Below are 9,890 nucleotides of genomic sequence, written 5' to 3'. Positions count from 1 at the left end.
ATTTTGAGATCTGATGCTGTCTGCGTACGATGTCCATCTCCCACGTGTGTGATCATTAAAATCATCGTTTGACTCAACCCGGCCGGACCAGTGTTGTTATTGTGGTTTTTCCTCTTGTATCCATCCCCAATATTTGAATCCGTAACACTTGTAACAAAATGTGTGAGGACTTGGCTGGAGCCGACTCATTGCACATAGCGGACTATGCAGTTTTTGTGTTGATGCTGCTGGTTTCCGCAACCATCGGCTTATACTACGCTTGGATCGGAAGAAGTCAGCAAAATACCCAGGAATTCTTAACCGGAGGTCGAAAACTCACCGCTCTGCCCGTCTCCCTGTCACTGACCGCCAGCGACCTGTCGTCCATCATACTGATATCCATTCCGGTAGAGGTAATGTGGCGGGATTGGCCTCAGATTAAAATTCTCTCATTGCACTTTCATTTTTTCCTGTGATTAACTTTCCCTGCGAATATTTATGACTTTAAACTGTACTTTCATAAGTATAAGGACATTCCTTGTGGCAATTAATACAACATTTAAGTAACAGAAAAACTAATTGCATAGAAATTTGACTTTGAGTTTATGACTTGGAATATAAAAACATTCTGTTAGCTAATAAAATATTCCAAGCTGTATTATTGGAAGTATGACTTTTATATTTAAAATATCTCAGATGAAATGTGCATTAAATGTCTTTACACTGACACTGGTTTTACTGGTCCAGTCCATTTGGCCCACGATGAAAAATGAGTTTGACATCCACGCATTAGTAAAAACATTTATTCAGGGTTGGACTCCTGTTAGTATTTCAAGTCTACTGCTCCAATAGCCCCACTGTGTGAATTGCTAAAACTTTATAAACCTGCATGTGTGTCATGGTCTTGCTCATTTTCCTGTTTGTTAAATTGGAAACGCTGCTTGTCTGTAGGTGTACCGCTATGGAGCCATCATAGGGTATGCTTGCTTCAGGTATTTTCTGGCCCAGGTGTTCACATGTGAGATCTTTCTCCCAGTCTTCTACAGGCTGCCCATTACCAGCACTTTTCAGGTAAGTGTAGTAGCTTTTTGCAGATTGTGTACAATAACCAGAAGCGCGTCTGTAATTTAAAGGGAAGATATCAGCTTATTTGGCTTCTGGTTAAACCAGTAATGATCTATTGTGTAATAAAATATTTGTTTTTTAATTAGACTGCTCTATGGTACAATAAATGCACCACTAGTTTGTTTTTTAAAAAGTCTGTTTGGATGCTGTATGAGTAACTGTCTTCTCTACCAAGTATCTGGAGCTGCGTTATAACAAAGTAACCCGTCTGCTGGTAACATTCCTCGCTATTATTCGAGCAGTGAGTATGGCAGTAAGCAAGTTTTAAGACTTGTTTGGCTAGGGCCACATACCTGTAACCAGATGGCTATTTGTCCTTTTTTACCACAGCTCCTCTTGTCTGGACTTGCGATTTATGCTCCAGCCCTCGCATTAAATCAAGGTATGTTCAGGCCAAAGCTGACAGATTCAGGAAACATTACTGCACAAGTAAACTTGCGGGTACTTGAGTGACCAGTATCTTAAATGTTCCCACTTCTCTGCAGTGACTGGCTGGAATCTGTGGGTGGTAATCGTGGTAACAGGAATGGTCTGTACGGCATACTGCGCATTGGTATGGAACAACAAAAGCTGCAAAAGTCATCTCTCTGCTATACATTTCCCTTAAACTGAACTGTTTCTTGCTTTGGCTGTCTGGATTTAAATGGGCTCATTATTGCAGGGTGGAATGAAGGCAGTGGTTTGGACAGATGTTTTCCAGGTAGGCTTCGACATGCAAGATTACTGTTAATGCTACATAGCCTACATAGAAGAATATCAAATGAGTCCATTTCGAGTGCCAGGACATTTGGCTTTAATTCTAAATCACAATTAAACTTGAATTCTAGTTGTAGCAGTGGGGTAAATGTCTTGATATAATCCGATTTTATCTTCTAGGTTGGAATAATGTTAGCAGGCCTTCTCTGTGTCATATCCAAGTGTCTCTTCTTAGAAGGAGGAGTCTCTATTCTGTCCAATTCACAACAAGGAGGAAGACTGAACTTTCTGGAGTGAGTATAAGGGAAGAAAGTAAAGTAACTTTAAGAGCCTGCATATTCAAACCCTTGCATCTCAATACTGAGGAATTGTTTTAGCAAATTGAGTACAATTCTGCAACATAATTCAAATGATAGAAATGTACAGTACATTAAAGTGTATTTCAAATTTTAACTCAAGTGTACTTGTGTATTTGAGCCCCACTGTTGGAACTGAGTGCAACAAAAGCACTGCTTTCTTTACTTGGATTTAAATCACAGTACTTGAACTAGGCACGTTGATAGACTGAACTTCTGGAAACGAATTGCTTCTGTACTATTGTCTGAAAATAAGCCAAAGAACTGTGGCTGAAGCCCAATATAGGGAGTGATTGTCCAGGTAAAGGCAAACTTAAAAAAAAATTTTTTTTAAACAGCTCTAAATGAATAAGTCAAAACGACTCAATAGCCCAGGGGTATCAAACGTAAGGCCAAGGGGCCATAATTGGTCTACCAGAGACTCTGACCAAAGTAGATAAGAAGGAACAATCAATTATCTCTTTTTTTTTCTTTTTCTTTTAAAGTGGGTCAACAGTAAAGACCTCCAACAATTTTTACACATTTCTTACATTTTAAGATGGTCCATTGATGGACTTGCAGCTATATTTAAATGTATAATTAAACTGTACAGAAAGGAAGTGTGACTGGTTCGGCCCATGTCTCCTGCAGTGCTAAGACTTTGACATCCCTGCAGCAACTTCTGACATGTTTGACCATATTAGCATACTCTAATCTACTCTTACTCGGGCTTATTTGGATAGATTGCAAATATGCTGAATATTATGTTACAGTGCTGGGGTTTAAAATCACATGAACTTTATTTTCTGAGCAAATATTATTCTGCCTTTTCACTACAGCATTGTCTTGTGACAAACACCAGGCCAGCTTTTCCTGGAAACCTCATTGATATATCTGTGTAGGCTCTTAGTCATCCATCATCACAGTCATATAAGGAGTTACGGGTCATATTGATGCATTTGCATGAAATCATTAGGGGCTGCAGTTTTTTGTTTTTTTAAATATGAATAAAGTTGCACAATTTTCACTTCACTTTAGATGATTCATAGGTATACTGTTTTCCCAGTTTTGACTTGAACCCTCTGAGGCGACACACTTTTTGGACCATATCCATCGGTGGAACACTTGGCTGGACAATGACCAGTGGAACTAGCCAGACTCAGGTTCAGAGATACAACTCCTGCAAGAGCATCACTCATGCCAGAATGTGAGTCACAATTTGATGGGAGGATTTTGTAACTGAAACAATACTATATCACTTAAAATGTGTGAATCTAGACTCAAATGTGGAAAATTTTCAGGCTTGCGTATAGTAAAGTGTAAAAATGTCAATTTTCTGCTTGTCAAATCTATTAAGTGCAGTGTACTTGCAAGCAGGACCCTAGAATACTCAAAGTCTAGACTTGGTATGATTTAAGGACCCTCAGTCTTGTAACTCAGGGGCCCCGGATACAGTGCATCCATAAACAAGTATAGATTTTTCTTAATGCCAGCCTGGCAAGAATGGAAATTTATCCTTTCAACTGTTTCACCTGGTCTCTTTCAGAGCTGTGTTCATCAGCGTGGTAAGTTATTCTTTGTTCCTGGGATCTGCAGTGTTTTCAGGATTGTGCCTCTACTCTTTCTATAAGGACTGTGATCCATGGACGGCTGGAAAAATTTCTTTTTCTGATCAGGTATTGAGGTTCTGTGTCAACTTAATACCCCTTAAAGTACTAGTGGATCTGCCTGTGGTTTTACAAGCACCAAGTTGATCTTTGTTTCTTCATAGCTGCTGCCATATTTGGTAATGGATATCCTGAAAAGCTACCCTGGCCTCCCAGGACTCTTTCTTGCAGCAGTTTACAGTGGCACCTTAAGGTTTTATACTTTTATTTGCTAATAAAGTATTGCAGTTCCCAGCATCAAAAGCTGGGCCTCATCCTGTACTTAATGCATCTTGTTTCCTAGCTGGTTCCATCAGTTAAATGATTGTCAAATGTTACGTGAATGGTTGCAGACATTTTAATAACTTTTATTAAACTCAGCACAGTCTCATCAATCATCAACACATTGGCTGCAGTGACTCTAGAGGAGCTGATCAAGCCAAATGTCACACTGACTGACAGACAATTGCTTCACATCTCCAGAACACTGAGTACGTACCTGATCTGTTCACAGTACATGATTAACTGTCCTTTGAGCACTGGTATGTGACTGAGGCTAAAGCTGAATTAGTTAATAAATCTTCATGATTAAAATGTCAGTTGTTACACAATGTTGTTGCAGGTTGCGGTATCGGAGTCTTGTGTGTTTCTATGGCTGGCCTGGCATCACTTATGGGACTACTTGCTCAGGTAGTGAGAATCTGATACAAGTTACAACATGAAAATGCATGAATCTTAAATGTGGCCTACCAAACACTTGGAACATCTTTAATGTTTGTGTGGCATTTAAGATTTCAATTCGGCTGTCTCTCACAGGCAAGAATCATCATGGGTGGGGTCAGTGGAAGTCCTATGTTTGGTCTGTTTGTGTTGGGCATCCTGTGCCCATTTGCCAACTCCACGGTACGTCTTCGACTTTTCACTCTTGCTTTGATTTCATTATATTGCCTTAACATCAGAAATGAATCTGGATTACAAATTGGCTAAATGGTATCCCCATGAACTGCAGATAACAAATCATCAATGTGATTTGTTATTAAAAATTCAGGGCATGGTGTATGTATCTTTTAAACAACAGGGGACTCTATTTACAAGTGACGCATGAATTAAAGAAGAAATTAAGTAACTTTCACAGCAAAAATCCACAAAAGAAACTGTATTTAGGCTTAAGCAGGAGATGGACAGTCCCGTTAAGTCACAGGAAGACGATATTTGAATTCAGTTCTACCCTGATGTGAACCACATGGAAGCTTCACTGTGTAGCTACTGGTCTGTCTGCAGGGAGGTTTGTTTGGTCTTGCATTTGGGTTCGCTGCTTCCCTGTTTGTAAGCCTCGGATCCATGCTGTCTTACGCTGACCCTGAGATGACCCGACCTCTGTCACTAAGCACCGAGGGTTGTAACTTCACCATTCCTGGCAGTCTCAACTGGACCACTGATCTTCCAACACAGATGAATTCATTTACCATGGCTCAAGTGCAAGATGGTGCCACGTAAGTGTGGCGGTGTATATATCGTGTGATCAGAAACTTTGTAGTTCATTATTGTGTGAAAGCTTAAGTGCCTTTTTTTTTCTCTCACCAGACATCTGCTGACACGTAACTGGCACTCTCCTTCTTACCTCTACTTCTCTGTCATTGGATTCATCACAACTGTGATTGTTGGAGCGATAGTCAGTCTGTACACGGGTAAAAATCTCACAACTGATTACAAACATTAGACGGGGAAAGCGAACCTTGTATCACTGTTGCATTTGGCCCCTTTGTCTTCAGGTGGACTGAAATAGAAAGTGGCACCCAGTCTTATGCTGATGAAAGAGGACATGCTGTCCTATCATCTATTCAAGCTCATCAAATGTAAGGTAAGTGCTGTAGCGTGAAACGGGTGTTTTGTGTGTGGGTTCCCCCCCTTTAGGTCACAAAAAGACCAAGGGGGGCCGAACAGGGTGGGACCGAGGTAGGAACACAAATCCAGAGTTCTACATGACATGACATTTACTACACTTCTTGTTACAGTAGTTCAAAAATTATTCTTGGCCTAATGAGATTCTTCCCCTACAGGAGACAAATGAAGGCCATTTGAGGACGACTATGCTTAAGAGAAGAGGTGCAGCAGCTAAAGCAGAAGATTAGATGGAGTCTAACGAATGGAATACTCAAAGGATTGCTTTTATGTTGTAACATTGTAATTTTTAATCAAACCTTCAGTCACCATTTTATTCTAATGTGCCTCATGCTTACTGACCCTACGAGAACAAGCCTGCTAGATGAACACTGGCAAGATTATGAATGCATGGATCTGATTGCAGGCTCTATGGTTTGCTGCAAGTCATTTCCAAAGTTTACCTGAGATTTACTATACAAACTTCAACATGGGCAACAAAGCATTGCTCTAATCCAGGTGGCTGCAGGAGTTTAAAAAAATTGACAACTGTTTTAGTGATTGTGGTGATTTGTAGTCTTCTTGGTGTAGTTCTTGGGACATATAGCTTTTTTTTTTTATTGTGTTTTTGTTTTTATTTTTGGAGGGGTGTGGGTGCTTTTAATATACTTGTATACACATTTTAAATGTTAATCAACAAATTGGATATGCATATTCAAATATATACTGATTTGAAACAAACTTCAGCTGTGGTGTCTGTCTTGAGTAGTCTACACATTGGCAGTTTAGTACCAATGATTCCCTGACCAGGAAAATGATGCATTAACATTTTGCATACACATGGATTCAAGGCAGTTTAAACTTCTGCTTAACCCTAGAACTTTTTTTTCTTCTTTTTTTTTTTCTCCACCCAAGCAAATATGTTTACATTATTTCTCTCCAGCTGTTGGCATGTCGCGGAGACTGTGCCTTAACCAGGGAAGTCTCAAATGTCCCAGGAATGGGTGGATTGAAGACCAGCTTTCCAGTGTGAATAAGAATATTCTTGAATTCCTGCTTGTTTTTTCTGTAATTTTAAGACCTATTGATCTGCTTGAAATTTGCAAAGAACAGTAATTGCAAGAATGTAGGCATTAAACCCAGAGATTGTAATCTAGGGTTTTGTTTTTGATTAGCCCTTTCTGGAGTTCCGACACTTAAGTTCAACTTGGTCGGTAACAGGAAAACTTTGTGCAGATAGTTGGGGTGCACATAGTGTTTAATTTGCTTTTCTGAGCAAACATAATGACCCATTTCTCCTCCCATCCTATGAGAAATATGGTCAACACTGATATGTTCATACCTCAGTTTACTGGATTTAAATTTAAACTCTTTACACTGCCATGGCAAATCATGTTAGTTTTCTTCTACAGATTTATGCACTTAGAGGGAAGTTAATCAGAGTTGAATGAACAGCAGCTAACTGTATTTTCTTTAGCCCATGAAGAGATCGAGGGCTGAGCAGGGTGGGACAGACTTAAAAACACTCATCCAGAATTCTACATCAAATGACATTTACTACACTTCCTCTTTCAGTAGCCTAAAAATCATTCTTGGTCTAATAAAATTTTACTTTAGACACCGGACAATAGCGTCCACCATTGCTCAGGCAGGTTGTATACATATTCAGTGTGGCAGAGCAGAATACATTGCACATGGTAAACAGTCTAAAGTTAAGCTTAAACTTAACAGATGTGTTCAGCTGTGTATTTCTATACATCTGGGCACATTAATGACCTTTAAAACTGGAGAGATCATCAGCAGAGGAAACACTGCCGTCAGTCTGGCGAGAACGACAAGCTTACAGCAGCTATGCGCAAAACTCGATCCCAAGGAACTCTACTATTTTATCACTTAAAATGTGTGAAATTTCCAGGCTTGCATATGGAAGTGTAAAAATGTGCTAGTCAATTTTCTGCTTATCTAATCTATTAAGTGCAGTGTACTTGCAAGCAGGACCATAGAATAGTTAGTCTGGTCTTGGTATGACCCTCAGTCTTGTAACCAGGGAACTCGGATACAGTGCATCCATAAACAAGTGTAGATTAGGGGAGTTGATCTGTAAAATTGATCTTTTCGAAGATGAATGCCAGCCTGGGCACAACAGAAATTTATCCTTTCAACTGTTTCACCTGGTCTCTTTCAGAGCTGTGTTCATCAGCGTGGTAAGTTATTCCTTGTTCCTGGGATCTGCAGTGTTTTCAGGATTGTGCCTCTTTCTATAAGCACTGTGATCCATTGACAGCTGGAAAAGTTTATTCTCTTGATCAGGTATTTGGGGTTCTGTGTCATAACCGAATACCACTTAAAGTACTAGTGGATCTGCCTGTGGTTTTATAAGCACTAAGTTTATCCTTACGTTTCTTTTGGTCATCGATACCTTAAAAGGCTACCCTGGGCTCCCAGGACTATTTCTTGCAGCAGTATACAGTGGCACCTTAAGGTTTTATACTTTTATTTGCTAATAAAGTCTTGCAGTTCCCAGCATCAAAAGCTGGGCCACATAAGAGTTGGCAGAAGTACAGACAGTCTATACTTAAGTAGAAGTAGAAACACTACTGTTAAAAAAGTATTCCAGTAGAAGTTGAAGTACTGATTCAACTTCTTTACTCAAGTAAAAGTAAAAATGTACAAGATCTGAAATGTAATTAAAGAAAGCAAAAAGTAGCTTCATGGAGGACGTTTCTATTTCTGTGCAAAGCTAATTAATCCTTGTGCTATTTTAACATAATGATAAAATAATATCAGTAGATATGGATGCAAACCAAAAATTCTAATTAAACCCAGCTAGAATCTGAAGAAAATTACATATCCATTGTCTCTTCCCTACATTGCAGAGAAGTGTTTCCCAACCTTCTGGAGCTTCGGCACAAATTTTACATTAGAAAAATCACACAACGCACCAGCAAAAGAAAAAAGTCACAAAAAGCATATTGATAATTTTTCCCTGTGCACCCCGCATATCAGAATTGGTTTGCTTTGTCCCCAGTATACACCTTTTTTTTCCTTCTTCTTTTATTTGTCTTTTTTCTGATCGCTACTCTGTGGGTCCTGGAGAAAATTTCGACCCAGATGAAGGCCCTAGCTTTTTTTTTCTCATATATTTGTCTATTGCTATTACACGCTGCATTGTCTCACTCGAATGTAATTGGTTGTAATGGCTAAGTGGGGGGAAATGAGTCATAATGCACATTAATTTCTATTTTGAGAGCTCCAGTAGATTTTTGTAGTTTCCAGGCAGTGATCAGCTGACCTCCTGCTCTTTGTGGATGTGTGGATTCACAACTGAATTTGAGCAGATGTTTCATGAGTTTTCCTGGCTGATTTCCATCTTTTACACTGACAGTACACTCTTTATGCTCTTTTTTTCTAGATGGTATAAAGTTGGCATGAAGGTGGAATCTCAGCATCATCTGCTAAAAATTCTTATAAATCTCTGCTATACTATACCTAACTCTGACCATGAAACCACAACCACTGCACCACTCTCACACTGTTCTTTACTTTAATTCCATCACAATACAGCAAACTAACCTGTTTATGCTGCACTAAGCTACAGAGGATTTTCTTGAAACCTTTAAATAAGTCTTCCTCTGTTTGCAGCAGGTTTCACAATATTAGAAAAACACAATGGTGCATGTACAGAGCCAATATCTGATTTAAAAAGATGAGGATTTCCGTGTAATCCTGCAATTTGCAGTTTGTCAAATCCAACTGAGCAATCCTTACTTTTAAATTTCACCTCTGTCCTGTCTTTCTTATCTTTCTCTCTGAGTGAAGTCAAGTCAGCTGAACTTTTATCTAGCAACACACTGTGCCAAAGACTGCACACAAACAGTCTGTGTTTGTTGAACTGATAGAAATGTTGCATTTGAAATTGTCTGACACTTTTAAAAAAAAGTCACTCCCTTTATGCTCGCTCCTCTTCATTATAGCCAGATAGATGATGAAGTACTGCAACTGTTGTGGCAAAAACCCAACCAGAACAACGAACGCTCACCCACGTTTAACAACTGTTACGGATTCAAATATTGGGGATGGATACAAGAGGAAAAACCACAATAACAACACTGGGCGGCCGGGTTGAGTCAAACGATGCTTTTAATGATCACACACGTGGGAGATGGACACCGTACGCAGACAGCATCAGATCTCAAAATAGTGGAGCATTGATCAAACTCTTATAGCC

The 9,890-nt window shown here is 39.4% G+C and overlaps 1 protein-coding gene across 1 annotated transcript; it reads left to right on the top strand.

The window, feature by feature from the left end:
• Positions 1 to 158: 158 nt before the first annotated feature.
• LOC102199177 (sodium-coupled monocarboxylate transporter 1) lies at positions 159 to 5,469 on the top strand (the record flags this gene model as incomplete). Its single annotated transcript, XM_005733229.1, has 15 exons — positions 159 to 392; positions 931 to 1,050; positions 1,280 to 1,345; positions 1,435 to 1,486; positions 1,590 to 1,657; positions 1,766 to 1,804; positions 1,981 to 2,093; positions 3,202 to 3,342; positions 3,682 to 3,811; positions 3,907 to 3,995; positions 4,163 to 4,272; positions 4,404 to 4,471; positions 4,598 to 4,684; positions 5,063 to 5,274; positions 5,366 to 5,469. Coding segments are annotated over exons 1-15 (1,633 nt in total), but the record flags the coding sequence as incomplete, so codon positions are not given.
• Between the last annotated feature and the right edge of the window lie 4,421 nt (positions 5,470 to 9,890).

This window comes from Pundamilia nyererei, unplaced genomic scaffold (assembly GCF_000239375.1).
Source record: "Pundamilia nyererei isolate P.nyererei 1_Seehausen unplaced genomic scaffold, PunNye1.0 scaffold00050, whole genome shotgun sequence".
NCBI classification, from domain to species: Eukaryota; Metazoa; Chordata; class Actinopteri; order Cichliformes; family Cichlidae; genus Pundamilia; species Pundamilia nyererei.
This window is presented reverse-complemented; position numbering and strand designations above follow the sequence as displayed.